The sequence below is a fragment of the Mustela lutreola genome, chromosome 4 (assembly GCF_030435805.1).
Source record: "Mustela lutreola isolate mMusLut2 chromosome 4, mMusLut2.pri, whole genome shotgun sequence".
In the NCBI taxonomy this organism is placed as follows: Eukaryota; Metazoa; Chordata; class Mammalia; order Carnivora; family Mustelidae; genus Mustela; species Mustela lutreola.
In genome coordinates, this window is record NC_081293.1 from 146,545,532 (window position 1) to 146,563,134 (window position 17,603).

A 17,603-nucleotide genomic window follows, 5' to 3' on the forward strand; every position below is an offset into this window, starting at 1 on the left:
CAAAGCTTATAATCTCGTAAATAGTTGGAATTCATGAGTAGAGAAAGGGAGAATTGAATACAGGGACAATGCATGATAATTCAGAAAACACTTTTCTAAGGTTTCTTTCTTAGACTGAATCCTGTTTATTTTCTGAAAGAGAATGTAGGAATAAAGAGAGTAAAAATGTTTTGGAAAATATTATTTAAAGATACTTTCTGTTGTAGATATGGCCTATGATATTACATTTCTTATATTCTATAAGGTTTATAAGAAATTGAGCCAAAGTGATATGGGGATACTTTGTTGTTGTTATCTGTTTTAGCAAATGCCAAATAAAGTAGAAGATAACTGGTAATTCAAAACTCCGTCATGTAGATGTTATATAACTGGTTGTCTTTAGGCTTTCCAGAAGGTGTTAAAAGGAATGTGGGCTGAGAACCTATATACTTCATAGGGTTCCAATTACCAATAAAAGAAAGCATTTCTTTTCAGTGGTGAAACAGACATATTTCAACATTCATTTATCTTCCCATTCATTCAGTAGTTTTTTATTGGACATCTTTTTTTTTTTTTCCCCAGAAGTTCTAATACGAGTAACATTAAAAACAATATAAACAAAATACCTTAGGAATGTAATATAGGACCTTTTGTATTTAGTTAAATACAAAATGAGGATGGAGGAATATTTTAATAGAGGTAACACTTAACCTTGGTCTTAAATAAAAATGAGATTTTGACAAGCAAAAATCAAAGGAAAGAATTTATCTGTTATAGTAAAAATACATAGATAAAGACATTAAGACTTCTTGAAATTGTGGGTGGCTCTGTTTTGGGTTTGCTTTGTTTTTAGCAGAGGAAAGGCTACTTTGAATGGAATAAAAGTAAATAATGAGGCTGGATCAGTGGTATGGAATATGATAAGGAATTGGAATTTCTGTGGAAAATATGGAAGACTTAAACAAATAAGCACCATACTTTGGGGTGAAATAACAACAAAGTATGTAATTTTTGAAAAAGACAGACTCTCACGTAAGGAAAAAAGAATTTATTAAGGAAATAATCATTAGGCAAAGTTTTCCTCTGATTATCAATAAACAGAACAATAGTCTATCAGTGATATGTTGGAGCTCTCAGTGGCTTGTGAAAGCCAAGTGTGTGTATATCTCTACTCATATCTGAGTTCAGTCACATCACACTGGTATCTTGAAATAGGCATTTGTGGGAATATTTATAGCATGGAATTCAGCAAATGCTACAAATTACAGCTATTTCTGTTAAACATTTACCAGCACACCACTGCTACATGATGTAAAACAGGTCTTCTTAGCAGAAAAATTGACAAATCTTTTTTACTAAACAAACAAACAAACAAAAACCCCAAGGAAAAGCAACTTAAAAATGCAAATCAGATTAAAGAAGAGAAAATTTAAAAACACATGCAGAGGGGAAAAAATAGGATCGAAGACAATCAAACAGGATTACTTACCAAGTATAACTATCAAATTTAAGCTTATTTGAAAAACAAGGACAAGAAAACAAGGTTTTTGGCATATAGAATGAATTAAGCCTTTGTTATAAAAGTTAATATCTAAACTATGGGCATTGTGTTAGGAAACTGCACATAAAACACTGAGCAGACTTCCCTTCAATGTTACTGAAACTTCATTTTAACATGCACCTATTTATTTATTTATTTATTTATTTCCCTAACTCACCTGTGGTTTGAAATGTTTTCTCATTGTCTTGCACATCTATAATCTTACCTCAGGGCTTAAAAATATTGATAGTGTGAATTATCCAATTTATTGCATTCATTATCCTCTTTCCAGTAGACCACTATGCCTCCTTTTCACCATTAAGTTCATTTTTAATTATTTAGCTAGTTCTTGCTACAGGTGTTTAATTATGCCACTAAATCTAAACTTGCCATAGTTCAATATCAGAGAAACTATGGGGTACTATTTGAATATGATAATGAATAGAGGGACTTTTCATAATCTTCCTTCTTCCATTCATTAGCTGATATTTTGTGTCATGGTAGGTTTTTTTTTTTTTTTTTTTTTTTTTTTTGTATTTACTTATTTACTTTACAGAAAGAGAGAGATTTGGTGGGGGCCATGGGGGGAAGGGTTGGAGAAGGTTTGAGGAGAGAATCCCCAAGCAGACTCCCCTCTAGCACAGAGCCTGATGTTGGGCTCATCCCACAACCCTTGAGATCATGACCTGAGCAGAAACCAAGAGTCAGACGTTCAACTAATTGAGCCACCCAGGTGCCCCAGTGTTATGGTAACCCCAGCATTAAATAGAGCAATAACCTCAATAATAATCTCAAATTTTAGCCTGCATGTCCCTCTTATTTTGTTCAAGTTGCCTTTAATATCTTATGTGGGCTGCATGGTCATGACTTACCCTTTGTTTCCTGGTTTTCCTGATACTCTCATAAGACTTGTTAGATTTATATCATTCCTCTTGGCCAGAGATGTTTCTTTATTGCCATGTGATATCACCCTTCATTATCCACATGTAGGTAGGATTCAGGCAGACTCAGTATGAATAATCTTAGTAGTCTGTCAGTGTAGTAACTTGATTACCAGTGGAATCCATCCTCATTTAGTTTTTTTTTTTTTCCCCCAATCTGTTTGGTCAAGGATTTCAGTGACTTCAAATGAATAAAAGGGATTATTTTGAAAGTGACTCATGAATCACAATGTAGATAAAATTATAACCAGATTTACTTAAGCAATCAAATTAAACATGTATAGCTAATTGCAAACATCTCTAAGACAATTAGTTAAATGAAGGTTGAGTTTTAACCCCCAATCCCTTCTCACTGGGGAATTGATAATAGTTCATCCTCCTGGAAGGTCAGGTCTATATGGCAAACTACTTCTTTATCCTCTTGGTCTTGATCATCATATTCTTCCAAAGTTCTGCAATTTCTTTGATCCTGACAACTAAATCCTTTCTGAATTTTTTCTATGTTGCTTTGCATGTTATAGTACATCTCTCAGTCCCTTTTTAAGTGAATTCATAGCCTGTATCTAAGAATACAACTTGTTGTTTTTGCTGAAACACTCATAGTCTCACTTTTTTCCTAAAATGCACAATAGTATAGAAGAAAAAATATGGACTCAAGAACCAGACTTAGTTTCCCTATTCCCTTATGTCAGAAAACATACTCTCTTTTTTAAATGTCTTTAACTGTAAAGTATAATATTCAGAAAACTGTATAAGGTATGAACATATAACTCAATGAAATACTACAAATCAAGCACATATATAATCATCAACCAAGTCAGGAAATAAAATCTCATCACTTCAGTAGGCCCCATATTTTCTTTCCCAATTAATACTCCCTTTCTCTTTTCTGAAAGTAACCAATTTCCTGTTTTCTAACATAATGTATTTACCTATTTTTTTAACTTTACATACATGAAACCATATATATATCTCTTTGTATATAACTTCTTTTGCTCAATATGATGTTTGTGAGACTCATCCATGTTATTGCAACTAGCTATAGTTCATTCGTTTGTACTGTTGTATAGTACTACACTTCATAAAAAGAATAGGAAAACCATAAGTGACTCTTAATCTCACGAAACAAACTGAGGGTTGCCGGGGGGAGGGGGTTTGGGAGAAGGGGGTGGGATTATGGACATTGGGGAGGGTATGTGATTTGGTGAGTGCTGTGAAGTGTGTAAACCTGGTGATTCACAGACCTGTACCCCTGGGGATAAAAATATATGTTTATAAAAAATTAAAAAAAAAAAAAAAAAAAAAAAAAAAAAAGAATAGGAAAATACCATAGTTTCTTTATTCTACTTACATTTTTAAAATTTATTCTACTTTTAATGAATATAGGGAATTTTTCAGTTTGGGGGCCATTATGTACAATGTTATAATAGATTTTATGTGTGTTTCTTGATGCATTTGTACACACATTTCTGCTGAATATATATCTAACAGAGATATTGCTGGGTTGTGAGATTTGCATGTGTTTAGTTGTTATAGATAATAACAAACTGTTTTCCATAGTGGTTGTCACAATTCATACTCCTACCAGTAGCATATGACTGTTTCATTGTTCTGTATATTTCCTGTTTATTGGTTCCATATATTGGTATTGTCAGTCTTGAAATTTTAGACACTATTTTTGATATGTGATAGTATATCAACATGGTTTTGTCTTGGCAAAATGCTAATGAAGTAAATCAGATCTTCATTTACTTTTTTATTATTTGTATATTTCATTTTTGAAGTACTTATTAAGTCTTCTCTCCACTCTCAGATTGTCATTTTTCCTACTGATTTGAGCAGTTCTTTATGGATTCTATTGTTGGTTAAATGTGTTGAAATATCTTATCTAATTATCCTTTTAATCATGTCCTTTGATAAGTAAAAGTAATTTTATTGTAGTACAAACCTATAATTTCCTTTATGATTAGGGTTTTTTTTTGCATTCTTCTAAAGTTTTCTTTGTACCCAAAGCCATTCAAATATTCTCCTCAATCTTTCCTTAAAGCTTTGTTTTTCACTTCAACATTTAGCTACACAGTCTATCAGGAATTGAATATTTATATATAGCATGAAGTAAAAGTTAGGTTTTTTTTAATGTGGATATACAGTTGATCTTGTACCATTTATTAAAAAGTTCATCTATTCCTTATGGCCCCTATACAGACAAGTCTACTCGTCTGTATACTCATGGTGATGCTTTTCTATTCCACAGATCGGTTTGTCTATCTGCTTGACATTATTAGATTGCCTTAACTACTGTGGTTATATAAGAAATCTTGACTTGTTAGAACAAATCTCCCAGTTATTTTTTGTCTTCAAGATAGTCTTGGGGCTACATTTGTCCCTTCTGTGTTTTATATAATATTTTAGAATCAGCTTGTGCAGTTCCACAAAAGACATATAAATGAATTTAGTTTATCAATGAAAGCAAAGATTATCACATTGTAATTAAAAAGTGCTGTTTAAAGGGATACCTTCTGTAATATAATAATAAAGTTTGAATATACAGAAGTGAAGAAAAAATTAAACTACAGAAATTAATGGGAGAGCTCATATAGCTATATTAATATCAGATAAAGTGAACGTTAAGACAAAAAAGAACTAGAGATAGAGATGCTTCATAGTGCTAAAAATATTCTATTAACTGAGAAGATGAAACAGTTCAAGAGTTACATATCTAGTAACATAGCTTCAAAACATATCCAGCAAAAACTGGAAAACAATCAAAACCACAATCATAATGACAGATTTTAACACACCTCTCAGAAACTGATTGAGAAAGAAGACAATAAAAATGAGGTATATAGATTTAAATACTTTAATAAACTAGCCCTCATTGAAATATGTAATAAGCCATACTCAGTAACTACAGAGTATCATTCCTTTCAAGGACTCTTACAATGTTTTCAAGAACAAACCATATTTGGGGGCATAAAATAAATTTCAATAAATTTCAAATAATTGAATTCATAGAGAGTATAACCTCTTACCGCAAGGAATTAAACCAGAATCAGTATTACATAACACAAACAAATGGAAAGACATTCCTTGTTTATGGATTGGAAGACCTGATATTGTTAAAATGCCCGAACTTCACACAGTGATCAACATTTCAGTGCAATCCCTATCAAAACCTCAGTGGATATTTTTCACAGAAATAGAACAAAAATCTTTAATTCATAAGAAACCACAAAAGACTACAAGTAAACAAATCAATCTTGAGAAAGAAGAACAAAGCTGGCGTCCTCATACCTCCAGCTTCAGTAATTAAAACAGTATGGCAGGGCCATAAAGACAAATTTGTAGACCGAGCGAACAGAATAGAAAGCACATATGTGATGAGTTAATCTTCAACAAGGGTCCCAAGAATACATAATGGAGAGAGGATAGTCTCTTGAATAAATGGTGCTGGGACAACTGGATATCCATTTATAAAAGAATGAAATTGGACCCTTATCTTACATTATACACAAAAATGAACTCAAAATGTATTAAGATTTAAATGTAAGATCCAAAACTAAAAAACTCCTAAAAGAAACCAGGGAAAATTTCATGATATTTGTCTTGGTAGTGATTTCATGGGTATGACACCAAAAGCACAGCAACAAAACCAAGAATAAACAAGTAGGACTACATCAAATTAAGAAGCTCTACAGGAAAAGAAAGAACAGAGTGAAAAAGCAATCTGTAGAATTGGAGAAAATATTTGCAAACCATATATATCTGATGAGATGTTCATCTCTACAATAAATAAGAACTCTTAAACAGCTCAGTACGAAAATATACTAATAACCTAGTATTCAAATGAGCAAAGAACTTGAACAGAAATTTGTCAAAGAAGACATATTATGGCCACAAAGTATATGAGAAAATTATTAATATCACAATTGTCAATAAATGCAAGTCAGAACCACAGCGAGATAACACCTCACATCTGTCAGTATGACTGTTAACCAAAATGCCCAAGATGAGTATTGGCAAGAATGTGAAGAAAAAGGAACCCTTGCATTCGTGTTGGTGGGAATGCAAAATGTTCTGAAAAACAGTATACAGGGCCCTCAAAAAATTAAATATGGAACTTCCATATGATATAGCAATCCTCCTTTTGAATATTTATCCAAAAGAATCAACATCAGGATCTTGAAGAGATAATAACACTCCCATGATCATTGCAGCACTATTTACCAAGAACAAGATGTGGACACAAACTAAATGTTTACTGGCAGGTGAATGAATAAGAAAATGTGGTCTATACATACAACGGAATACTATTCAGCATTTAAAAGGAAAGAAATTTTGCAGTATGTGAAACATGAATGAACCTTGAAGCCATTATGCTAAGTGAAATAATCCAGTTGCAGAAAGCAAATATTACATGATTCCGCTTACATGATGTATCTAGAATAATCAAATTCATAGCATCAGAAAATGGAATGGTAGTTGTCAGGGACCAGAGGGAAGAGAAATGAGGAGTTACTAATCAAATGAGCATGAAATTTCAGTCAAGCAAGATGAATAATTATGCTCTAGTGATCCACTCTATGACATTATGCCTATATCAACAATAATGTATTGTACACTTAAAAATATGTTAAGTGGTTAGATCTCATGGTAAGTGCTCTTGCTACTGAAAAATAAAATAAAAGTAAGACACCAATGATATAAAATAAAATGAAGTATAAAAACAAAACTGAAAAAAATTGTTACATAATTTGAAATAAAAATATAATTGGAAAACCTTATTTGGAAATTTCAAAATAGAGTACCTCATGAGCCAAAGAAATCACAATGAAAATTAGAAAATATTTTGAGTTGAATGATTATGAAAATACAAAATATTAAAATTTGTGTCATGTATATAAAGTGAATGTGGGGGAAATATAAAGCTTATAAATGTGTATATTAGAATAGAAAATTTAAAAGTAAAGAGAGAAACATACAACTGAAGAAGTTAAAAAGTCAAAGCAATAAACTAAAAATGAAGCAAAAGAAGTATAAAGAGAGGAGATAATAAAATACAAAACAAATGTATAATATATGATTTGTAAAAGTCTATGTTTCATTCTTTGAAATAATTAACAAAATTGATAGAACTCTAGGAAGACTGATTGACAAAGAACAGTTATGCATTACCAGTACTCAAAATGAAAAAGGGGGGGGGTTTATTACAGATTTTAATGTATTAAAGAAAAATTGTTATGTAAAAAAACAGTTGAAATTTTACTTGAAATGGAAAATTTCTTACAAAAATACAACTTTGCAAAAACCAAGTCAGAAAGGTAGAAAATTTGAATGGCACTTTAATTATTAATGAAATTGAATCTTGAATGCCAAACTTACCAAGAGAAAATATTAGACCCCTATAGCTTTGTCAGTGAATTCTATAATTTATACTGTTTTAGAGTAAAGGGAGGGAGAGGATGGGAAGAACACTTGACAGCTGATTTCTTGAGACCAGTATTATATGATTCCTCAAACTTAACATTATAAGAAAGGACTATCATAAGAAAATCTTGCTCGTAAGCATAGTAGCCAAAACACTAAGCAAAATATTAGCCATTTGTCAGTATCTTGAAAACCCATAACATATGGACATTGGGGAGCGTATGTGCTATGGTGAGTGCTGTGAAGTGTGTAAACCTGGCAATTCACAGACCTGTACCCCTGGGGATAAAAATATATGTTTATAAAAAATAAAAAATTAAAAACAAAACACAACAAAAACCCATAACAAAGTTGTATTTAAGCCAGGAACATATTAACGTTCCAAAATAAGCTCCAGTGGTTATGCACCTTCCTTCTGCTCTGGTCATGATCTCCAAGTCCTAGGATCCAGCCCTAGCCTGGCTCCCTTCTCAATGGGGAGTCTGCTTCTCCCTCTGCCTCTTCCCTCTCCCTTGTGCTCTCTCTCCCCACCTTTCTCTCAAATGAATAAATAAAATCTTCAAAAGAAAATCCAAAGTAAGTAATTATAATTTGTTACATTGAGAGAATGATGAAGTATGCCATTTCAATAGATGCTTAAAAGTCAGTTAATAAATTAAACACCCCATTATGATAACTACTTTCGAAAAACTGGAACTAAAAGGAAAATTTATTAACTTGATAAAAGATATTTACAAATGTTCTACAGTATGCATCAGATTTAAGGGGGAAATATGGAAATTTTTCATTGAAATCAAAAATTGGGCAAAGATGCTCACTTTTATTGCTTTAACATTGCACAGTGGTTCTAGACTGTGCAATAGGGTAGGAAAAAAATAAAAAGATTGGACAGGAGTAAACAAATCTATTATTTTTTATGGATGATATAATTGTGTATGTAGAAAGTCTATACAAGATTATTCATATATACATTACTGGAATTAATAAGTTTAAAGATATTGATGCTCAGGGCACCTGGGTGGCTCAGTGGGTTAAAGCCTCTGACTTCAAAAAACAAAAAAGCCTCTGACTTCGGCTCAGGTCATGATCTCAGGGTCCTGGGATTGAGCCCCGCATTGGGCTCTCTGTGTAGCGGGGAGCCTGCCTCCCCCTCTTTCTCTGCCAACTTGCGATCTCTGTCTGTCAAATAAATAAATAAATAAAATCTTAAAAAAGAAAGAAATTGATGCTCAATTTAAAATCAGTTAAAGTTCAAAAATCAATTAAGAATCAATTAAAATCAATTTATTGATTTAAAAATGAATTATCACTTGTATTTCCTAGTCTTTCACTCTAAACCATACCCCAACTATAGCAGGCAAGCAAGAGGGAGAACCTAGTCCACTTAGGTCTCTTAGCTCTGGAGGGTCACGTTTTCTTTCAATTAATCTTTCCTTCATTCATTCAACATTTTAAAAATACCCACCTCATCCCAAGTTCTATCTTTGCCTTTAAATGGCTCACAACAAAATAGAAAATGACAGACATGACTTACCACAATAATGTGTAGAGTAAGCAAGAATATTTGGTGGAAAGATAGCACAGAGATGGAAGTAATTTGCTCTATCAGAATTTTAGAAAAGATATCACAGAGCGGGCAATGTTTATGTTGGTCTTTGGATGATTTAGTAAGGTGTCACCAATTCAAATAAGGATAGAGAAAATTGAATTTAGCAGAAACAGAACAAATAAAGGCATAAAAGTGTGAAAATGCTTGATATATTTGGGAAACATAAAAGCTAACGAGAGTAGTTAGATCCTTTGCTTGATTAACGTATACATCTATCCTCATGTACTGATTTTCAAAATCTTTATTTAGCTTTGTTCTGTTCTGAATCATGAAAATAATAAAGTTGATTTTCATGTCTCATGAGTACAGAGTGAGTTTTAAAACTCTTACTCAGGAGCTTCTCCAGGGATACTCTTGCCTATTTCTATAAATGCATCTTAGCCAACTAAAATGACTTTTGATTATTTAAAATGATTTGATTCTAAAGAATATGAAAAGTACTTATTTACTACATTGTAACAGTCATAATTTTATGGTGTTTCAAAATAGCTGTATACTGTTGGTGGGAATGCAAGCTGGTGCAGCCACTCTGGAAAACAGCATGGAGGTTCCTCAAAATGTTGAAAATAGAACTGCCCTATGACCCAGCAATTGCACTATTGGGTATTTACCCTAAAGATACAAATGTAGTGATCCAAAGGGGCACATGCACCCGAATGTTTATAGCAGCAATGTCCACAATAGCCAAACTATGGAAAGAACCTAGATGTCCATCAACAGATGAATGGATCAAGAAGATGTGGTATATATACACAATGGAATACTATGCAGCCATCAAAAGAAATGAAATCTTGCCATTTGCAACAACATGGATGGAATTAGAGCGTATCATGCTTAGCGAAATAAGTCAAGCAGAGAAAGACAACTATCATATGATCTCCCTGATATGAGGAAGTGGTGATACAACATGGAGGCTTAAGTGGGTAGAAGAAGAATAAATGAAATAAGATGGGATTGGGAGGGAGACAAACCATAAGTGACTCTTAATCTCACAAAACAAACTGAGGGTTGCCGGGGGGAAGGGGTTTGGGAGAAGGGGGTGGGATTATGGACATTGGGGAGGGTATGTGATTTGGTGAGTGCTGTGAAGTGTGTAAACCTGGTGATTCACAGACCTGTACCCCTGGGGATAAAAATATATGTTTATAAAAAATAAAAAATTAAAGTCTAAAAAAATAAATAGCTGTATACTTAGAAATTACATGATAAGCAAAACTTACCAAACATCTGAACTACATCAATATGGTATTGCCACTTTGTGTAAAAAATGGAGAAAAATAAATGTCCCTGTCACTGAGTCAGAAAATTTCTATAAAGTTCTATAAGTAATGGTTGCATTTAAGCTTTAGACCTAATAAAGCTGCATGAGAACTTCATGTTTCAAGAGATTGTGTTAAAATTACCTAGTGTGTCTTATTACTCTGTGATAATAATTATTACTTGATGGAATAGCATGATGGGTGTGAGATATTTTCTACATCTGCATCGGTTTTATCTTTTTTTAAATACAAAAGTACTCTGATTTACATAAAATACATCCTTATTTTTTAATAACTCTAACATTGATTAGCCTCAGTAGGCAATGATTTTGCCCAAATTTAAGAAAAATGACTATTCATTTAACATTATTTCATTACAGTTAGTTATTAGATTACTAATCATGACCAATACTTATAAATATTTGTTAAATAGCTGCTTTAATCAGATGTTTTTAGTGCTTTTAATTGTGAATAATTATATGTGCTGCCAAAGCAAGCACATTAATTGTGAATGATTAAATCAGCACTATAGAAAAGACAACTCAGTTCTGTGGTCCCTCTATCAAGGTTTTAATTTTATGAAAACAGACTCTCAATGACATTTGCCTTCTTGTCAGTTCAGAGTATTACCTATTACCTTCTCTGCAGAGCTTCCAAAGAAAAAATAAAGAACCTACATTGAGAACTTCCTGAATTCATCCCTGTGTGTATACCCTCAAAAATGAAGAAAATTGGGGCAATTTATTGAAGTTTAAATGGCATTCACCTAAAACATGCAGGGAAATGGTTTGGGAGGTTTAAATTATCAGTGTAATTGCTTTAATTCTCTAGGTTGCTTTTATAAGTGGACAGAACTTTATCGTATCCAAATGATGATTCCAATTGTTTGTATTTTTACTCTCAGTACTCTGAATCACATTTATGTCCTGCATAACCCATGTCTTAAAAATAGCCCACAAACCTCAATGCAAGAGAGTTCCAGAAGTGAGGTTTTTACATTAATGATCTTCCTGTAGTTTTCTTTGCAGTAGCCAGCACCTTTCAGTTTGTCAGCGTTTTTACTCTAATGTCTCAGAAAAGCTTTTTGAAAGCTATATTCTGAAATACACCTTGTTCTTTTGTTTTTAGATATTTGAACACTGAGTGATGTTTCAAAATGTTTTATTAGTAAAATCCATCTGATTCCTATTAAAATTTTTCTCTAATCTCTGAGACAGAGTGAAAGGAAAGAGTATTTATAAGCAAGATAGCTCAACACTATCTAATTCTGGAATAAGTTTTCCAAGTATCATTCTGCCTATGATTCATTAGTTTCTCTGAGTTAAGAGCTTGTTACTAGGATAACATATTCTTGAAGATACTATCTAAAATACCAGATTTTTCAAAAATATTTTTAAAAATTGTAAGAACTTGAGATTACAGAGCCTTTACACTGACACTTCTTTCTTTCTCACTAAACTGTATTGCAAATAACCTTTTGATGTTTTAAAGGTTTTTCTTTGGCAGCTAAGAAAAACACTCTTGAAAGTTGTATTTAGTGAATTTACCCATGTATAAATATCCCTAAGCTAGTTGGTTATCCTATGGCATCTGGAAGAAAGGTGCTATTGTTTTAGATTCCATGACTGAAGTATAGAATAATCAATTCAGAGAGACCCTGGGGGGAAGATTCACTCACATATGCTGTAGAAACTTGGAATTCCTGAGTTTTTAGGTTCTTTTCTTCAGATGAAGAGACAGATGAGTTTCTATTTCAGTACAGTGTGTGGTGACATCGGTTCCTTTTCATACCATATTATAATTTGACCATCAGTTTGAATTTGAGACTATTGACTTTAAATTTTCTAAGAAAGCTCCTTTTTTTGTTAATACCTTTGTTATTATTACTTTCCTTTTGTTTGCTAATGTTCTGGCTATGCAGTTCCTGGTGCTATATACCAAGCTATATCATCAAGGTATTCCCAGGATATATCATCAGATTTAGTTCTGCCAAAACACTCCATAAATTACTTAAAGTTCCTCTTCATTTCTTGCAAAGCACTGTTTGCTACGCTTGTCCTTGAAAAATCAGTGTAATTCCAGAAGATCATTATACATTTGCAAGGCAGGAATTCGTCCCATGTTTCCACATGGACATCTGCATAGTTATAAGAACAGTAGAAGTTAAATGAAAATGCACAGTTATTTTCCCTTTAAAATGCACTGTTATTTAGCTTTGGTTTTGTTTGAACATTTTCTCTACCATTTATTTAATAGCAGTTGGCTAAGAGCAGCTGTGTCTCATGGCTTTCTATTGTGAAGTGTCCAGAAGTGTAAAGTGGTTGAATATAAAAACACTGCAAAAGTACAGATAATAGACTGCCCACTTTCTGTGTACTGCAACTTCCCTGAGGTTTTGTTTGCAGGGCCCAGCTGCATATACAGACATGATGGAATTTGGTTTGTAAAGAACCTACAAAAATTACACAAATAACTCAGATTTCTAATGAATAATACACAGACATGCACCTGCTTCACGGACTTCATAGATTAGTTTTGTGACCAATAGAAAAGCCCCTTGGAATTCAATTACATGGCTGCAAAACAGAAAATAAAATTGGCTATACTTTCAGAACTGCTATCAGCAAAATGAAAATATTAACTAGTTCTTCAAGCAAGCTTTGGGGTGGGATTGTTTCAGTTTGCTCTGCTTCTTTCAGATTTACTATAAAGTCATAATATTCTGCCCATTATTATCTACTATTGTTGCAGCTGGAGCCGCTTGCCGAAGATATTCTCCACCAAACCCCGAATATGAATGCTGTTGTTTCTTTACAGAAGATCATTGAAATTCAAAGTATGTCTTTAAAGTTTCTTTTTAATTTCTAATCAGGTACAACTAATTAAACTTATACTGAAAATGAAAGCACATGAAAAACATATTTGAGTTTCCAAATATGAGAAACATATTTAGAATTATAATTTGCACATATTATATATTCACACCTAAATGTGTTACTACCTTGCTCTCAATGTGGTGATCTCACCTTAACTCAGAGGCTCCAGATGTAGAATCTTGTATTTCTCATATTTTCCAAGTACTTGGATTTTTTTTTCATTACTACCACTAAGTGTCTGTCCAAAACAATAAAATAATCTAGAAATTTTGATTATATTGTCTAATTTAACTAAGGATAAGTTATCGTCTAATGATGTTGGAATTCAGCAATCATTTACTGTTTTCTTCCTTTCCTATTTTTTTAAAACTTTATTTAGTTTTATTTTTCTATGAATCTAGTAAAGTAAAATTATGGAAGAACTTAACATTTATGAATATTATATTTCATGGAGAAGTATGTTCTTTTTTTTAGTTTAATTTAATTTTATTTTTTGTATGTGTATATGTTCCAAAATTCCATTGTTTATGCACCTCACCCAGTGCTCCATGCAATACGTGCCCTCCTTAATACCACAACCAGGCTCACCCAACCCCCACCCCTGCAAATACTAACTCCTAGTGAGGATTGTACCTAGCACTTGTAAATCCAATATTCCCCCAAACTCTTAGCAATACCATGTGGATTTTAATTAGCATTTTTCTTTAAATTTTTTCTATTATTTGAGTTTTTTGTGTATTTTATAGTCTCTTAGTCTTGGTTCCTTAGAGGATAATGATCAGGAGGACAGGAATCACATCTTTTCACCCCTGCAGGTAACTGTAAAAAGGGTTGGCAGCAGAGGAGAGGTTTGAAGTGCATGGGAACCTGGGACTCAAGTGTAGGCAGATTTAAGTAGGTTGGATTTGATCTTCAAGGCCCTAGGAACCAGAGTTTGCTCCAAAGGGAGTTTCTGAAGAAAACCTCCCCTTTCTTAGTCATGGACATATAATGTAGTAAATGTTGTTGGCTTTTCAGCAACAATGCCTTCCTCACTTGTACTCAAAAGAAGCCTGGTTTTCCTCGTGAATCTTTGTCACCAGATACCAGGGGAAAATGAACTTATGCCCAGCTCCAGGAGAGCAGTTCTTAGTCTAAGGCTAAACTAGACAACCCACTTAACAGTGATTGGTTAAGGAATGGGTACGTGATGCAATTTTGGCCACTGAGACTCAGAGCTGGCTTCTTGGGTGTTCAGCTGTGTAGTCACATAGACCCCACACTTAGAAGGACCCTATGCATGGTTTAATGCTCTTACTATTGCTATCTTTAAATTTGTATAAAAAATTTTGAGCAAGGGGCCCACATTTATTTTGCACTGAGCCCTGCAAATTATGCAGTCAGTCTTGATAATATTCAAGGTTAGTGATGTGAAAAGATACTTGCCAAAAAAGACTGATAGTAACATCACCCTAGGGAGGAAGAAGTAAGGTTGTGGTTGAGAAGGAACAGAATGGTGAGTTGAGGTAAAGAGAAAGACAAATATGAGAGTGATCTCTTGTCATTTGGGACATAGAGTAGAAATCACTACAGAGAAAGTTGTTTCAGACTTTGGCTTTGACACTATGTGGTACATTTTTTATGTCATTCTGTGAATTGTGTATCTTTTGAGGCCATTTAATTCTATGTCTTTGGGGCCACTCTTCCAGACTACAGAAACAGAAAGGGGCTGCATTAGGTCCATAAAGCAATAAAATTAAAGTCAGTGTTTCCAAGTACCAAATTTTATAATGGCTTGAGAAGTTAAAATTATGGGCTTCTGGCCTAGCAAACAATGCTAAATTTCCTTATAAACTATAAAACTGTGCTCTTACTTTTACCTTTCTCTGTTTTATAACCAGTCTTCCATTTTAAGTGCTCTTACAGGAATCCAGGCCCTTCACTGGGCTCCCCATTTCCTCTTTGGTGGGGAAAGTAGTTAAGACTCACCACATAATTTGAATCCCAGTGCAAAATGAAAATGTGTGAATGCTTCCATGTTAAAAAAAAAATTACCATAATTCAGGAAGGTGACCACAGAGCATTGAACCAAACATGGGGACTCTTAGGTACATGGAAGACCTTTGCAGCTGCACTGGTTGCCTCTAAGGTAGCCTTTGTTAACTGAAGAACCTTCTCTTCACATATGTCTCTGAGCATCACACAGGTGCCTCCTTTTAACTTTGGGAGGTGTTTGAATTTCAGCCTACCTCTTAGTACAGGTTGTGAAGGATTATTTTGTGCTACAGTTTGAGACTGCAGTATCCTAAAACTATGTAAATGTTGAGAAGCAGGATTTGTAGCATGTGGGAAACATTCAGGCAAGTTCCTAGATAGCCTTGTCCTGAGGCAGACAGCAAGGTGCTGACAGGCCTTATATGAATTTCTCTTTGAGAACTGAGCCCCCCAACTGAGGGTATGCAGGTGCTGGAGGCTGTGATTAACATTGGCCTTTTGCCTGGCCACATGTATGAGAATATTTGGCAGCAGGACCATCCCTGTTGTCCTGTCCTTGTTTATGTTTTACTCTTTTAACCCAGAAGAAAAGACCTTACAAGGCAGTACAGCAGGGCAACCATTCCTTCTGACAGGTAATAAAGACCCCTTCTGACAGGTCAGGTTCTGGTTTCATCTCAAGATGGTGGATATATACAAAGATCAGCCATTTTTGAGATGATGAAAGAGATGATCAGGTCAAGAAGCTTCATGTTTGCACATGCTGTTCACTCTAGCAAGTGTTTTGCCTCATCCCTATTAAGTTTACTGGATTTAGCTCAGATGTTCTTTCTTTTGGGAAGCTGTATATCCCTTCATTGTCATTCTAGATTAGGTACATTTCCTGTGTGTTTTCATAGCAGGGCTTGTTTTTGCTGATATTCTTTGTTTTTAATTGCTGAATTCTTTGCACAGTATCTGGCACATAGTAGGCATTGTGCAAATGTTTACTGAATAGATGAAACAGCTTATCTTTCAATATTTGCCACATTATTTTTCTTAGCCCAAGTTGATTTTTTTTAACTAACAAAGGTAATTATACTCCTTGGCTAACCCATGTGGAGAAAAGATAAAGAAGAATGGGCAAAATATATGTGAGCTCTTTTTGTCTTCTGTCTTTTTGTCAAAATTCAATCCCATCATTCATAATGATGAATCATTTCTAAGAAAGAATTTGAATTACTTGTGAGCTACCATTTCTGTCTCTAATCTTTGAGGCGGCAATTCTCAGAGCTGAAATTAATTGTTGGCTGATGACTGTAATCACCAACAAGTGATGCCAGGTAAGAGTCAGCCCAGAGAAGGATAAATGATCCTCATATGTATGTTTCCTTTCCTAAAACCCATCCTAACAACTTATAGAGTCTATTATACTCTTCTTCCCTTCTTTTGCATTGCAAGGTGAGAAGCAAGGTTCCCAAATGCCTTTTTTCACACCAGTCTTGGCCCATGATAACATGTTCACTGATTTTGAAGGGAGGAATCATGAAGTGAGTTTTCCATAAAACTTAATTCATGTAGTTTGAAAGACTATAATTTTAAATTCTAAAACATACAATGAATGATATTGATATTGATCTGTGAAACCCCAAAATATGAAAACCACAAGTATAGAGCCATGGTTTACTTTTATTTATTTAAATGTTTAGTAAGAAGAGTACTCTTTTTAAGTGTCAACCACTTTTCTAGATCTCCTGCATGATAATAGTGATAATCATAATATCTTTTGATTTGTAGATCAAGAAAAATATGTATGTATACAAGGATTTGAGGATTCTTTAAAATTTTTGCTGCAACCCTCAAGTGGTTTGGAGCTGATAAGTTGAAAAACACTAGTGTAGAGGATTTAAAAATGACAGGAACTTCAGTACTCACAAGGCATGATGAATAAGCCACTTAACTTTTCTGAGAAATTTCAAGAGGAATGGCATCCTACTCTACTAAGTTGGATCTACTGTG

General features: G+C 33.7%; 1 protein-coding gene across 13 annotated transcripts in view; it reads left to right on the forward strand.

Annotated features, from left to right (window-relative positions):
* The window catches only part of HDAC9 (histone deacetylase 9), a 940,182-nt gene that overhangs the window by 885,888 nt on the left and 36,691 nt on the right, over positions 1-17,603 (forward strand). For all 13 annotated transcript variants that reach the window (XR_009352864.1, XM_059171303.1, XM_059171302.1 and 10 more), the window contains one exon: positions 13,507-13,591. Coding sequence is in view for 12 of the 13 variants with exons in the window: in XM_059171303.1 (XP_059027286.1) it covers positions 13,507-13,591 (85 nt within the window). In the remaining variant the exon portion in view is untranslated. The remainder of the gene's footprint in view (positions 1-13,506; positions 13,592-17,603) is intronic.